We start from the raw sequence: 16862 nt of genomic DNA, 5'->3' as shown, positions 1-16862 counted from the left end.
TTTAATGTACTTTAGCAATACTACCCAGTTTTAGATAAGTAAATGTCAGTCAGCAACCCACAGATTTGGAAACTCACACAGCTACATCCACATTAAAAAAACACAGGCACTTGCCATCTAACTTGCAACTTTTTCTAAATACAGTAAGGTTTATATGTAGAAATGGGCCATTTAGCCAACCAACAGAACATGGAATGTAAGGATAAATAAAATTATATCCAAACACTGTGTTACCAAGTCAAATCAACTTCTAAAATACTAACAAAGACTATTTAAATAAATAAATAGTTTATCTTCTTTCACTGAGTGTATCTTTTCTTTCTAAGTATACATTGTATTTTTTCCCCAAATGGACGAATAATATAAGCTTCATGGAAAAAATATCAAAAAGGTAAAAATGTATACATTTTAAAGTGGATGTTAAGCTAGTTTCTAAAAAGAGGAAAAGTCATATGGCATTCATTTCAGACAGTGAATTAAAAAAAGTCAACAAGCTTTTAAAACAGAATCTAACTAATTTTCTTAATTTTTACCGGAGTAAAAAGTAGAAATTTTATTAATTTCATTCTTTGAAACTCTACTCTTTTTTTCCTATCAAGCATATGAAGATGCTTTTACAACCAATACTAGAGAATGTACTTTTAACATAGGGATGCTCAGTAAAGAGAAGATGACAATCAGAGAGGAGATGGAAAATTATGTTGGCTCTACTTTTGTTGAACTCCTTATGGGATTACCTCAGTCTTCTGTAAATTTTTATCTCATTACATATGATTATATCATGAATTTTAATCATTTAATTTGTCAATTTAACACAATTTGTTCTTTACTGAAATAATTCATAAGAAGTTGAATTAGCATGACCTACTTTCTAAAACCAATGAATGAGACACTATCAAAACTACTTTCAAAAATGAAATTTTAGAGTGATCTTCTCAGCCAACCACATCAATTCTCAGTGATTCACATCAAGGTACAAACAGAAGTTAAATTTTTTTTAAACCAAATTCCTTCTCTAGCTGTTGATTCCAACAATCCCCACCTCCCCCCACACCCACACCGAAATTCATGAGTGTTGCTAATAAAGTTAAATTGACTAATCTGAACATTATTTTATCTTTCCTCCTTTGAGAAGGGAGTAAATGAGTCTAAAATGATTTAAAGTTAAGAGTAAAGAAAAAGAGCTGAAATAAGAAAAATCTATAATGGGAAAAGCCAATATTTTACCCTCAGATAGCTGAAAAGTCTTCCCTAAAACTATGATTTCAATTTTCAGGTCCTAAATCTAAGTGTCAAATAACCTCCTCCCCCTCCCCACCCCACCCTCACCAATATTATAAACTGTTGACAACATCTGACAGTGCTCAGAAATTCCAATCATTAATTACTATTTGCTCTAGTCTCCTATTAATTTGAAGTTATATCTCAATAAGAAATAAGGAGGAAGAGGGTAGGGAAAGAGGAATGGTATAGCTAAAACAACTAAAATTTTAATATATACTTTCCATAAAGCTAGTTAGAAACAAACACTGTAGCTCATGTAATTTTTAGGTGTAAGTGTAGGGTTGGAAATAATTAAAATGTTACCTTTGCCAAGTAATTCCCAATGTATCCTCACTGGTACTGGGGTATAAATGCCTGCCGTTTTGATTCATGGTCCAGTCACAAATCCTCAGCTGTCAATTGAAACCTAGCAGTCAGATATGGATCGAGCAGTACTACAGTTTTTAGTATTTAAATGAACACATGCAAACTAGTACTGTACATGGCATTAACCTTATTTTCCCAAGAGGCAACTTAAAAAAAAAAAAAAAAAAAAGGCAAAGAAAACCTTACTCTGAAAAGCAAAATTCCTAGAATATATTTCAGAAAAAGCTATTGCAATATGCTTCTCTATTAATTAAAGCATACAAGAGAAATAAGTGCTTAGAACATAACAATTAGACATTAATTAGATTACAAAATGAGCTGAAATAAAAGCAAACGTTAATGTTCAATAGAGAGAGATATATCTTAGAAAAAAATTTTTAAGCTTTTAAAAATATATAACATACCAAATCATCTGCACTGAGTAAAATAATCAATAACTTTAAGCATGCAGTTTGCAAAACACAGAAGACATGCAGTTTAGAGGAGAAAGGCCCCACTTTATAAACATTTCCCCTAAGTTATGTTTAGAAGCATCAAGGGATTCAGTTTTAGATATTTACTAATTTTACTCAAACTGGCAATTTTTTTTTTCCATAAAGAGTTGATACTTTATTTAGTTTCTACTTTATTTTAAACTCAGAGTAATGGCATTGGAAATCCTTTACCACATTTGAATAGAGTGAGGAATGCACTGAATACTAGCTGAAACAAATTCTTCCCAGCTCTCCAAATCATCAGCTCTGCCCTTCAGAGGTTGTTCCAGTAACCCTATCCAGCTCTGTTTGGTTAACAGCTGCCCTACAGTGCTAGCAGATTTATTGAAAAGATATATTGCTTATTTTTATGCTTAAGAAAGTAAACTTATCTGGCTTTGGGGGGAACAAAAACACTGGAAAATCATGGTTTTTAATCTGTAGATAGCTATGCTGTAAATTAACTGAATCTCGCACTGAAAAGAGGACTTATTCACAGCAATCCACTAAACCTGGCGTGCTGCTTTTCAGTAAGAATTTCTAGAAGATGATGATTGGAGCCAAAGTCCCTTTAAACTTATGATAAGTTACTTTAATCCTTTCTGATAACAGTATGGCAAAAAAAAAAAAAAAAAGGCTATTAAGAACCTTTCCCTTTAAGACTAGTTTCTACATACTATAATAGTGATTCTACAGTTTGAGAATATTTGGTTTTGCTTATTTTTCTACAGCTCTCTGAGGCTCAAAGTTACCATCTAAAATTCCCCAAACATGCATTTTAATTATATCGAGATTTCAGGTAAAAGTAATTATATACATTAAAGAACTTTAATTAATCACATAAATAATTACTTAGTTAAAAAGCTGAAATAGTTCACTTAATGTAGACAGTTAAAAGATATGTAAAATTTGCTTAGGATATATTTCATAATAAGCCATACATCAGGAAAGAAATTAAATTATAATGAAAAATATTCTTAAAATGGATCTTAATGCCTGCGTAAAGGAGAAAATGTTTACTTGATTCATTTTAAATCAAACAGAACAAAATTTTATGATGTTTTAAAAGTTCTCAACATGGAGCATTTAATCAGAAATGCAATGTAATTAGGCAATTTGAAAAAAATTTTTTTTCAGTAAGAGTCACTTGCCTCCTTCAAAGTGCATTCTTTTCAAGCAATACTAGGAAAACAATCTAAAAACAGTTGAAGGTGTTTGGCTTTGTATAACAATTATCTTAAGGACCACTCATAGATTATTCTGCTGCTGCTAGGTCACTTCAGTCATGTCCGACTCTGTGTGACCCCATAGACGGCAGCCCACCAGGCTCCCCTGTCCCTGGGATTCTCCAGGTAAGAATACTGGAGTGGGTTGCCATTTCCTCCTCCAATGCATGAAAGTGAAAAGTGAAAGGGAAGTTGCTCAGTCGTGTCCGACTCTTCACGACCCCATGGACTGCAGCCTCCCAGGCTCCTCCGTCCATGGGATTTTCCAGGCAAGAGTACTGGAGTGGGGTGCCTTCTCCACTCATAGATTCTGCTCTAGTCCTAATTTTGAGTCAGTTAGATATTCTGAAGAACGGAGGGGTATATTTAGAATTACATAATCCTGCTAATAATTAATTTCAGGTTAGTTTCTATGAGCCTCTCAGATTACACTGGAAAAATTTTCAGAAAGAGAAGCTAGCTTCACCAAGCCAAGTGAACCTAAGCATCACTCACTGGTTGGCTTGTTCTCAGCCAACTGGGAACACTACTGTCTCCTTGGAAGAATGCACATGTAAATCAGTTTTTTTGATGTTCATGTTGCTAGTTTTTTGCTTGTTTCTGTTTATTATTCCTACAAAATGTCCACTAGGCTATCTTTGACCACCTGTTGAACACTTAAAATCAACATAGTGTATACCTGAAATTTAAAAATGTTAAAAATTATTTTAAAAAAAATAAAAATAAATATGAAAATATAAAACTTGAACAACAACAACAAAAAAAATCAACATAGTCTTAGGTGTTTCTTTCCCAGCAGTAGCCTCAAAAGGATTAAACCTCGCTACAGCTCTTCACTTTCAACCAGATTTAAGGTACATGAGAACAAAATATCTTCTTCCAAACAGACAATTATGCTTAAATAAACAAAAAACAACCACTGAACATATTTAATAATAACCTAAATGACAAAGAAATGGGTAGGATATTAATTAGTGTTGACTTCCCTTCAGTTACTGAAAATATAAAATACAACTTAAACTTATTTAGCTATTTAGATTGTGGGCTGGCATTATCAACATTTCCAAAAATTTCTGAGGAGAAATATTTATACCTGTTTATATGTTATAACCTACTTAAGCCAGGTAACTTAATGAAGAGCCTTTCTCTTCATTTTTTTCTTTTATTAACTTCCTTTTGCATAAAGCATCCTTCAATTAATACTTAATAAACTTCATGATTGAACAAAATAATTAAAATAGAAACTGCATATTCACTGAAAATTTCCATGATGCTAATTCCTAACAAAATCAGTTTCTAAGAATCTTGTTTGAATATGATAGTTCTGACTCAGCAAATTTTGAACAGATTCTCAGCTGATGAAAAGTTAATATTAAGTGTATTTAAGCTTCTTTTTGGAAAAGTTAAATATTGTTGGTGTTAGTATGATTCAGAATTCCTAACCAAAATGGATTTTATATTAGGCTTTAAATGTTTAAAATGATAGGTAATAATCTTATTTGAATTTAGGGTTCTGAATCCTCAATTTCTGTCCTGTGAGAGAGTTGGTGTTATGTAATTTAGCTATCAATTACCTTTTAATTAAAATTTTTAAGTGGTACTTAAATATATGCCTTTCATTAACATAAATTTTTTCTGCAAGGTTTCAATAATACCCTAGTGATTTTTCCAATAATTTTTCCTCAAAAAATAGGAGGATACTTCCCCCCACCCCCTGCCCCCGATAGTAACCAAATTTAAAACAGCAGGAGCAAAGTAGTTTAGAAATTTAGTTGAAGTTGTATGTTTGTAGCAACTCTTACATTTGTAACAATATAGACCCTTTGACAGATTTGATTGTATGCATATTCTTACATAAATACACAGATAAAATTTAAATTCTTCAATTTATATGTACCCACAAACATGAAATTAAATTGTTTAGAAAATTAAGGAAAATTTTATATTAAAATAATTATGCCCAGATTTCCAAAAAAAAAAAACAGAAGGTAAGGTAAAGAAGTTAATATTCTCCTTTAAAAAAGCTATGACTGAAGAGATGGGGCTGAAGAAGTCCAAACAACTTAAAAAGAAGGCAAGGTCAAGTTTTCACTGCAGATGTTCTTAGGATGACGTTCCCTAAAGGCTCTGGAATGAGAACCTCATTCTAAGTCTAACTCAAATGAGTTCCAGAAAAATAAGGATGGAGACCATCTAGCTTCCTTCAGAAAAATCTGCCTAAGGGGAAACACCTAAGATCTGGATCTTGTCCTAGCCTACAGAGCACTCAGATATTCACGTAGGTAGAATCAGCATTGCCTGTGATTTCAGAATAAGAGTCTGTTTATTCACATGAAGGCGCTCCATTGTTATTAACAGGAGCTTTTGTAAATGCCTGGCAATTAGCTTTGGGAACAAGAGAAAGAAGGTAAGAAAACGTTCTACTTTGCTGGACTCAGCAAATAGGCCCATGTACTAACAGTCTCTTATGATGACAACAGCTCTCAGTTGAACCAGTAAACCATTAAACTGTAAACAGAATAATCAACACAGGCAAATTTATCTTTTCACTTTTTATTTTCCAACCTTACAGGGACCCTCAAGACAGAATCTTGAAAGGTGTATTTTATGTTTTTTTAGGTTTCTTCATTTTTCCGGATAGCCCCGGAAAAAGAAAAAGAAATAGATTTTTGGTGTGTGGAGGTGCTTTTGGGGTGGGGTGCTTAAAAATATTAATCCTTGAAAATTCATACTTTCCACTTTCCATACTTTCTAAACTCTTAGATTGATTTTTATTTTATTAATTATCTCCCAGAGAGTAGATAAAATGACTCTGAAGGAAAAGGGTATAGTCTCAGTGAACAAGCAAAATGGTCAAGATAAAATTATGATATAGGTGGAACTTATAAACATATAAAAATGAAAAAGATATTCCAGGTCATCCTGGTACCTTAAAGTCACATCTAATATTACTTCCTGAAGCTTGTGCTTCTTGAATATTTAATAAACATGGTAGAGTTAAGTTAAATGGGTATGCCTAGTTCATGAGCTAAATAAACACTACTGATAAATTGTAAGAACTAGAAAGTTTTTTTTATGTTTAAGTGGAGGCTACTTTCACCTGCAAAATTTAAGGTTTCAAGGGAACTTGGAGATCCTATAGTTCAACCTCTTCATTTTCTCTTTCCAAGATAAGAACACAGGACAGAAGGTTTCAAGGCTTGTCCAAGCCTAGACATGTCCTGCCATGTCAACACTAAAACCACACCTCCTGACTCCTAATCCCTTTCCCACCCACCATACCAGTTTGCTCGTCATTGTTCTTTTCCTACCCTATTTTTCATGTACAGCTCAAAAATTTTTAAGGCTAAAATGTCCATAATTATAAATTTTTATAATTTCCTATTTCCCCCTGATTCTACTTAAAGGTTCTAAAGTTAAAATTTTCAGAAAAGACAATTTTCCCTTTGTGATTGTGTTGACTGAAATTTAAGATTACAGTAAACATAATTTTATTTTTATGCTATCTAGAATAATTTATCTGGATATTAACATTTCATAACCAGTAAGTGAATGAATCAATGAATGATAAAAGCAGACTTTGGAAGGTTTCTTTTTTTTTTTTTTTAAGAACTAGCCAAAAAGCTAAACATTTGCATAGTCATTATTTTGAGTGAAACTTCCTCTAAATGTGTTTCCTTTCCAGCTAGCATATGTGAAAAGTGACCTCTTATCCATTTACATACCTACCCAGAAGTCATGTGATAGGGTTTTACGTCAAGCTGTCAATTATGATAACAGACACAATAAGAACAGCCCAAGTGTTGATAGCCTGCTTCCTGACTTTATTGAAAAGTTTGTTGATAGTCCACTCATGGCCTTTCAATTGCTTGCCTTTAATAAAAGACTACCTTGCCAGAAGTTTTCATATACCTAGCTTTGGCTATGCCATTTGTCAGGACAAATATTATAAAGAGATTTCAATGAATATCTTAGATAAATAAAAAAAAAAAAAATCCTATAGAGGCATTGTCTTAAAAAGGCCATAAGATAGAACAGAAATTTTCAGCGTAACAAGAAGTCCTTTCAAATTCTAGTTTTACAATTAGATCAAGAAAAGTGTTGAAAATATTTTGATAGAAACTAGCCCAGTGATTGAAACTGAAATAAGAGCATCATACAGCCATGCAAGAGATGTAACGTGCGGAAGCCAGGGCACCAAAAAAATCCATGCAACTGAGAAGTAATGGAAGGACTTGAGCTGATTAGGCCACTGACTCATTAATAAGTAGCATTATTAATAAGCTCTAATAATAAGCATATATAATGAGATTATAATTTTGAGATATGAAAATAAGCCTTGTATCCTATAAACTAGAGATCACTTGAGTTCATTGTTTCAGGGAAGGTAAAAGTGACCTTCCATTTGCTCCATCTCAAATCTATATCAAAACTCTTAGTAGCTGGTTCCAATAGTAAACCTTTGTTTCCAAACAAGAAGCTTCTTAGCTACAAACTTTTATTTCTAACCTGCAATAAGGGTTTTTTAAATATGTTGTATTGATGTATGATAGTAAGGATTTAAACTTTTATAATTACCTCACACTCAAGTATAATAGTGACCACCAAATTAACTGATTCTTTTACATTACCAAACTTTCCAGGATAACAAAGAAAAAAGACCTGCAATATAGCAAGCTCATTATGAGGCTGATCAGATTAGAAAGCGGTGCTAATTCAAGGAAGCAGTCTCATACTCACTGTTTATACTAAAATTGTTAGTCTAGATTTATACAAAAATACAATAATTTCTGTATTTTCTAAGCAATACCCAACACTCTGCTATATAATTACCATTTTCCTAGGGAGATGAAACTTGGGAAATGTAGTTGCTTCATTGCCTATCATAATGAATGTGCACAGTGTATTTAGGAAGTATAAGGCAGAAAGGAAACACCACATTTTACTAAACTTCTATGAAGTTAAGCCAGAGAAGAGGTCCCTGACACTTCTGAAAAGGTAAAAAGATATTTTTCAGCAAAGACTAAAGAGTTCAATTTGCCAGAGACCCATGAGTTCTTCAAGCCATGACACCATCTTCCAACAGAAAAGTTAAAGAAAAATGAAGTTCCAATTGAAGTTCTGATTTTAAGATTTCCCCCATGCCAATAGTGAATGCATTAAATAAATCAATCATTCCAAAGAGAATCTGGTTCCAGACCTTGAACAACACTCAAGATTGAGTTAAGAGATAGAGGAAAATTTCAAAGTTCTGATCAGCCTGCATGAGCTAATGATTATAACTAACTAGAGGGCTGTTTTTAATTGAAAATACTCAATTGGTTTAAAGAAATATTTTTGAAATATTCTTTATGACTGTGTGATTTTATTTTTCAGATTCAAATGAGATAACACATTTATAACAGCAGTGAAATTCCTATGTCAGAAGAAACTACTATTTCAAGGCAGTTAGCAACCAGTATTGATCAGTAATAATCATTATAAAAAGGAGCACAGAGATGTATAATTACTAATAACAGCTGCATGTTTACCAAGTTAATGGTTATAAAAGCATATGCTTTTAGTATTCAGATCTGCCAAAATGAACATATTACTCTTACCAGTGGAGTACAGGGTTAATTTTAATATTTTCATTCAATTTAAGAAGCCAGTGTCCTTGTACGTTAGAAATAACTACACTGAAAGCTCTGCTTTAGTGTCCTGTGTGGAAAGATTATTTAAAAGATAGTCAAAATTATTCAACAATTTTAAATTTATTGTTAACTCTAATTTATATAGGCTATATTAAAGTTCTTTTCTAAGAAAAAAATAGCACTCGACAATGCACATCAATACTTTTCATAACCTAAAAGGATAAATCTTTATAAAACAGTCGCCAATAAACTGAAGAATGTACCTGGTGACAATATTTATTCTTAAGGGGTCATGTATATTAAAAGCTAAGGGGTATGTTTAAAAGAACTCTCTCAGACTAAAACCATTGCCTTTCTAATTTTGAATTTCTCCTAGCTAATATAAAATGATTGATTACCTTTATTTCATGTACCCCTTGATTTTTCTTTTCATTCATCACTGAGTACTTTAAACCGAATGCATTTAAAACCTGCTGCTAGAAGAGTGGTCTCTTTTAAATCTTTGGAGAGTAATGAAAGGACACAGTAAATCAATCTCATTTCTGCTGTAGGAAAGAGTAACCTTTACTCTGCTGAAGTCATTCAAACCATTTCTGTCCCTCTGTTCCTATACAGTAAACATGAAATTTCATCTCTAGGATTCTTTTAAAATTTGAAAGGATTAAACTAAATGAAATCCTTTAACTAGAGCCTTAGTTTAGTAATATACATGTACAGTAAGATATGCATATATATTCATTTTCTGCTTGTCTTAAATTGTAGCTTATTATGAATTAGCATATCACGCTCTTTCAATTCAAAAAAGTAGCACCAATTCTTTTATTATACAAAGGACAAATTATCTGTTTGTATGGTATTTAAGTTGAACACTGTGTTTTTCATTATGAAACAAATAATTTTTCTTCTAAAGATCAACACACATTATATATTCTATAAATATATATTGCATTTGACCAATCAAATCATATTTATATTGTAAGAGGTCTTCACTTGACATTGTCTACTTAAATAACAAGTGGTGGCCTTTGATGAAAAAAGTTTGTAGTTCTGGAACTCATATATATATTTCAATCTATGTGCTCAGAACTCTATCTACATTCACTAATATTCTCCTGATGCTTATAAAATTTTCTTGATTTATCCTTGGACATGTGAAAGGAGAAGTAACTTTTATATAATCAATTGTTGTGATCATAATTACAAGAGGCTCTAATGATAGTCACAAGTGATAAATTAAAAAATTAAAGCTGCCTTAGGCTAGGACAGGAGGATGGGACGATTTCTTCTAAATACATGGAAGTGGTTATCATATTCTAAATGTGTTTGGGGCTAAAGGTTTAAATAATAGAGGCATGATTCTATGAATTAAAAGTTAACTGAAAACTAGAGATGTGTCATAAAGAATACAAATCCCATGATAAGAATATCTCTGAAAATATGTGGAATGATTTGTAAAAGAATAAGTTTCTAAACCTATAAATCCTGCATAGTTTTTTAAAAAACACAAGGAACATATACATTTTTCAAACAGAACCATATTCTAGTAATTATAGCACATTTCATATTATAGCAATTTTAGAGGTGAAAAAAAGCAACATTTCAGAAAATTATGTTGAAAAGCCAATAGCTGGCAAAACCACTAATTATTATTTGGTATTTTCATAACTGTGTACAGATGTTTTTAGTTAGTTCTCACTCTTTTGTTTTGTTTTGCTTTTTTTAAACCTGGCAAAATGTAAAGTATCTTGAATAAGCTATCATCTTTATGATTTTCTCTGAACTCTGCATGTGGTGACCTTTAATATAAGCAGTCTGCCACCTTCGCCTGCAACTGGGCAGGATTTGAAAATTCCACGTGAGGCACAGATATGCATGATTAAACTAGGTGGACAGGTCTAGAACAAAAGAAGCTGACATGAGTACCTGTACAGGCTTGTTACATCTGTAAAAATTCAGATGCACATACAATGTATATTATAAATTAAGAGTAAACTCTTTCTGATTCATTATAGACTATTTTTCCATATGTAATATTTTGCACACTGTTAATTTCAAACTGCTCTGCTATCAAAACTTGAGAGCAGCAAACATATGCATCATAAAATACATTTAAATTTGGAAGTGTTTAGAATTATTTCTGTCATCCTATAACTGGAATCATGGGATGTTTTTATTTGTATGGTCCATGCTTTTGACTATGGCTAATTTGTTTATAAGCTACCATTAATCCTGGCTGTATATTTTCACAGTTTTGATAAACACTTCATTTGCATTAAATTTACAGCATTAATGAGATGTGAAATTTAAAATGCTACTTGAAACATAAATGATGTACGAAAGCAGAACCAAAAAAAGTGTTTTATCACATCTGAAATCAGTAAACTAATTTAAACCTATTAAAATAGGAATGATGCGTTGCCTGAGATTTCAGTTTCATAATTCATCTTCTTGAACCAAAAAAAAACAAAACGAGGAGTAGAACAACTAGAAACATGTAAGTGTTCAAAAACAGGAAAATAAAACACAAACTGTGAATTGTGTTGTATTTCTTCTACTCTAATGGCCTTTTAAATAGTTGGCAATTTTCATCTTGGAAAGCTATAGGCTGTTGGTAAGTTCTCAATAGCCAATAAGATTGAGAAAAATATTCTAGCTGAAACAACTGTTTTCATGGATGTTATGGATATATGCTACAGAGAGGGAAAAGGTCTTGAGCCAATTTGAGAAACCCTGCTTAGAGAGACAGGAAACAAAAGATAGATGAGAAAATAGTTTGGAAAATGAAATGATCAGTTTCTTTCTCAGAAGTCCCGTGAGCCCCATTCTAAGTCCAGATCTGAGAGACAGCATGGAGAAAGCACCAATGCGAAAGCGTGGCTACACCATCACACCTGGTGAAACTTGCCCACCTGTTGCTGATGTAGGAAGGATGGGTCTCTTGGGCTTAGTCCCACATATCGATTGGCTTGAGATGTGCCTGAGGCTGTGTAGGCTGATTAAGGAAGAACAAAAACAAAGATAAAAATTGTGAACTATCAAATGAACACCTTGTCCACGTAAAAGAAACCCAGAGAAGTGGGACTTGTAACCAAAAAAAAAAAAAAGTGTATCTCTATTTCTCTTCTCTTTTGTGTGAGTGAATACCAAGTGACAGATGATAGTTGACCTCAAGTCTGGTTTATCCTTCTCCACCAAATCTATCCAGGAACCATATCCTATCCTTTGCTGTGGGCATCTCATACAAACTCTAGTTACAGTCTTGCAGGAGTACCAAAGACTGGCTAAGCAGTAGAGTCTTTTCTAGATGTAACTTTTTACTAGATATTGGGTGTCTAGCAACAGAATAATCAATGATGGTCTGTGGTTCTAAATGTAAAATCAGACTGAAAGTCTGTTAGGAAAAAGTGAAAGCTTTAAATGATGGCATTTAAGCAGATTTACTTGATGATGCAGGATGAAAAATGTCTTACTAAAAAGAAAAGTTAATATTATTAACATGAAGGAGAACTTTTATTATATTTGATAGTACATGTTTCTGGAAAAAAAAAAAAATGATTTCTTTTCCAGAAGTACAAAAAGTCAATCTTTTGTGATTGATCCAGGGAGGGAGTTGACAGCCCCTTTTAAACACTTGGCCACCAGGTAGTAAGTGGGTAAGGTGAATACTCCTTAAATTATTATGGTCTCACCTTGCACGTACTTTTCATTGAGGTACTTTTTGATGCAGAGTGAATTTTGCAAAGAAAATGTCTCCCTAGTCCTAAAGACTTTGGCTTCTTTTCACAAGGAAAGGACTGATGCATCTTCCAAGCACTAAGCAACCCCATTGTTCCACGTCAGAATAAACAGGAAAACTAAATTGTCATCATTTATGTTACATTTCTAGGTCTGAAGAAAGCTAAAATATTTGGTTCAAAACCTCCAGATTGATGAGGAATCCAGACAATAATTTTTAAAAGACTTTTTAAAAACCAATATGTTAATTCTGCCATGTTCATTTGATCCAGTGAAGCTTTTTTAAGTCAGCTTTTTAAAACAGTGAAGATGCTCACAATTCACCTTTTATTTATTCCTGAATGAAGTACTCACGCAATGGCAGCCATAAACAGCCAGTGGCCCCCATTCAATCTCCAGATCTCTGGAATTCAATGCACAGCACTAAAGAGCCTCACCTTCACAGAGTGGGCACCAAGTGTGTGTTATTCTTTCTTTTCAACCATGAAAAAGAGGTTTCCTTGGCCTCTGTATTTTCTTTAATTTTATTGACTTATGAATTCAATGGCTATTTTTTCATTATCAGTGGTGCCTGCGGAGTTGCAGCTACAATTTTGTTTATAGGAAAGAAAAACAGCTCACTATATCACTTTTATGAAGGATGGAAAATGGACTGATGAAGCTATCTTTATATAACCAAGATACTCCTTTTGACTATTTTATGATTTTGTAAATCAAATCCGATCCCTTTTTGATCAACCTGTATGTGAGTATAAGAAAGAGTTCATTAACAAACAGGCTGACAGTATTCCCATAAGTGAGCTGTGATCATTTCAGTTTGATTTTTCCTTGAATCTTATCTATGAATGGCAATATAAAAGTAGGTACCAGAAGTTTCTGGAAATTTTAGCTACTTAAATAAAAAATCTTTGTTTTCTACTTGCTTTTATTTAAACTTCTGACTTCGTTTGCTTAAAGATGCCAAGGCATCCACTTTTGAAATTTGGATGTAGTATTTTAGCGACTGTAATGTACATGGCTAACCTGTAGCACTAAAGGATCCTAATCTTCCTTGACTCTCATCCATTTCTGTGCATTCAGGGAAGTATTCACTAGTGTAGGTCCCTCTATCAACAAACCAGTTACTAAGCATTAATGATTATTAATGGGGATTACAAGCTTATCTGGTTTTTATTAGTCTATGGGGCCTCATGAATTTTGAGAAAGAAATGCTGAATTCACTGTACACACCAAGTATTGTCCACTTTTCTTGTAAGGTTCTTGCCAAGTCTTTCAGGGGCCACACACACAAAAAAAGAGCATCTTTCCAATGGCCAATAAAGAAAGAGCCAGTGGCTCTGAATCTCTATAATTTCACACAGAATTTTCAGAACATCGGGATTTTCCTGCTCTAACAATGCAAATAGAAGCTCTGGATTTAAGAAATAAGAATAATCAAAGAGAAGCAAGCTAATTCCTCCTGACTAGAACTTTATCCATTCCACTTTATTACCAGTCTGTGCACATCAACTCCAGTTTTAGAAAGCTGGCAGCTTGGATGATGAAGCCAATTAAAAAGCTTTGCAATAATTTCTTGTGTACTTCTGAGCACTCTGTACAAAGAAGCAAAGGAATTGCTTGGGTTACTGGTATGAGCTACTGCCAATTTAGCTACGGCTAAATCTCTGACATTTCAGATGTTCTGGCCATGCTAAAAAGCATAACGCCCGATGCACCATGATAGAGTAAATAATCAAAAAAAAAAAAAAACAGTTGCAGACAATGAAACTGCAGGTAGTTGACATGTGCCTAAAACTAAGCTTTGAAATGCTTTCTACACTGAATATCGTGTGACTGTTTCTCACAATGACATAACCTACAGTGATGTAAACATGCAATTACCTTACAGAGGCACTGATTCAGTCTGCCTTGTGAAGGGGCTTGATTTCTATAGGAACGCTCCAATAACTAACATTTATCAAATCTCTCTTTGGGTGATATAAAAACCTTGTACACTGTTATGTCATTTAGTGCATTTTCAATGTATATCTTGAACAAGCAGGCGTGACTTACTATTTTTGTTATAGCTATTTACTCAAACAAATAAGCTTCTCCCTTTTCAAATACGGAGTGAAATTTGATAAGAGAGAGCATATGAGAGCCAGGCTACATCATGCCTGCTAGTTCCACATAAATGAGAAATCTCCATCTGGTTGAGTAGCTGGAAAAGTTGCCGTGTTTTCCACCTTGGATCAGATATCCAGTGGTGCCTTCGATGGACATTTCTCATTTCCTACAGAAATACTTACTGGTCGCTGTAGGTGAAGCTGCCTCACCTTCAGTGGATGTAGTGATGGGTTTAGTATCTGTCATGGTCAGGGTCACAGGTCGCACTGCACTGGGATGGGGAGAGGGTGCCAAGACAGGAGTGAAATGGCCAGGCACTTTCCCTACCACTTGACCACTGCTGTTAGGCTACAAAACAAAAACAGAATGCCGGGTGAAGCAATCCAAAAGGCAGTTATCTCGTCCAACAACTCCACCCAGCACACTCGACTGAGTGGACCCTGCACGCTGTGTGAAACCACCACACAAGCCCTCTCAGATCTGAGTTGAGAGGCTCATCAATGGTTAGTCCTAAGAAGCAGCAGCAGCATTTAAAAGAAAGTCTTCAGCTACAAGGCACTTTATATAGGTTTAGTCATTTCTACAACACCCTGAGAACCAGGCAGAACTGAGCCTTCCATAGAGTAGGACAGAAAACTCAAGTGGAGACTTTGATGCTAAGCCTGAGGCTAAAACAGAAGTCCTTAGTGATTTCCTGGAGGAGGAAATGGCAACCCACTTCAGTATTCTTGGCTGGAAAATTCCACTGACAGAGCAATCTGCCAGGATGCAGTCCATGGGGTCTCAAGAGTCAGACATGACTTGGTGGCTACACCACCAAGCTATATGCTAGCTTGGGCTCATCACTGAGCTAGTAAGAATTAGAAGCAGCGTTTCTCCTTCTTTCCTGCTCTTCATGTGCTACAATGAGTCAATTTTGGCTCTCAGAACACAGTGTTTACCACCATAATGATATCATTGAGACAACAAAGACAAGAATTTCTAGGAGACCAAACACACTGAACTTAACGATTATCATCATTTATAGTCAAGGCCCATTCTTCAGCACACAAAAATTTTAGCCCTTGCTCACACACAGTTGCACTCATCCACACACATCAAGCAACTTTGATTCTAGGGTCTCCACTCAACTTGGGATGGTTTACTTATATAAACAGGTAGAAAGATATTTAAAACCTTTAAAATTTCAGGGTCTATATAATGATATAAAGAGCTGAACTAGGTCTGACCATATACGTATAAATAAAAGATTTCCAATGTAAATTAAAATGTGCTGAAGTGAAGCAGAGGGCAGTCAAATATACTCTGATCTTCGAATTCTTACTCTTCCATTGCCAGACCTAGAGAGTTGCATAAAACATTGATTGTTGACATTTGTGCGAGTTAACTGAGAAAATCCCTGGGCAATGATAGAAAAGATATTATTATCTGCGTTTTAGCCCCAGTACAAAAATAGTGTCCATTCTAAGGGCACACTGTTTGAAAGAAATACTGGAATGTATTTTTCTAGACAGAATGCTATTCTTAATTGCATTCATGTTGGAATTCTCCTCTACATAATGTACATAACAACTTGCTATGAGGGTATTCTCCACAAATATTTAGTTTTCATAATCTGTACCACTTTTAAAGGCAAAGAAAGCAATAAAGCAGAATATTTATCTAAACGCCTGCATATAAATTACAAGTCAATGATTCTTTAAAGAAAAAGATGAACAGCTGAGAACACTTAACTATCAGAACTTAGAGATATGAACTAAATCTTGGTTGGGTGCCTCAGAGGCCACAGGACTTACTCTATAAAGAATGAACTTTTGAATATCCTGACTATTCCTCATGAATAAATTAAGTATTTAACTGAAGTCAGGAAAACTGACCCGATTTTCCCCTCTGTGAAAACCTAGGAAAGAATTATATATTTAGACTAATTTTATTTAAAATATTCCATTAAATAGCATGGCTGTCTCACTCTACCCAGTGCAGCAGCAATGCAATTAATCTCCAAATTGCCGCGGGGAGGACAAGGCTTCTGAGTTGCT

The 16862-nt window shown here is 33.9% G+C and overlaps 1 protein-coding gene across 10 annotated transcripts in view; it reads right to left on the bottom strand.

Moving 5' to 3' along the window:
• The window catches only part of NFIB (nuclear factor I B), a 257619-nt gene that overhangs the window by 18404 nt on the left and 222353 nt on the right, over window positions 1-16862 (bottom strand). For 3 of the 10 annotated variants that reach the window (XM_027549222.1, XM_027549223.1, XM_027549225.1), the window contains exons 9-11: window positions 15006-15171; window positions 11892-11974; window positions 1588-1676 (exon numbers count right to left, since the gene is read on the bottom strand). The exons of 1 other annotated variant lie outside the window; for it this stretch is intronic. In XM_027549222.1, the coding sequence (XP_027405023.1) occupies window positions 1588-1676; window positions 11892-11974; window positions 15006-15171 (338 nt within the window). Of the gene's footprint in view, window positions 1-1587; window positions 1677-11891; window positions 11975-15005; window positions 15172-16862 lie in introns of those variants that run through there. 6 more of the 10 variants (XM_027549224.1, XM_027549226.1, XM_027549230.1 and 3 more) reach the window with 6 other exon arrangements.

Source organism: Bos indicus x Bos taurus, chromosome 8, assembly GCF_003369695.1.
Source record: "Bos indicus x Bos taurus breed Angus x Brahman F1 hybrid chromosome 8, Bos_hybrid_MaternalHap_v2.0, whole genome shotgun sequence".
Taxonomy (NCBI): domain Eukaryota; kingdom Metazoa; phylum Chordata; class Mammalia; order Artiodactyla; family Bovidae; genus Bos; species Bos indicus x Bos taurus.
Note: the sequence above shows the minus strand (reverse complement) of the source record. Positions and strands in the feature narration are given on the sequence as shown.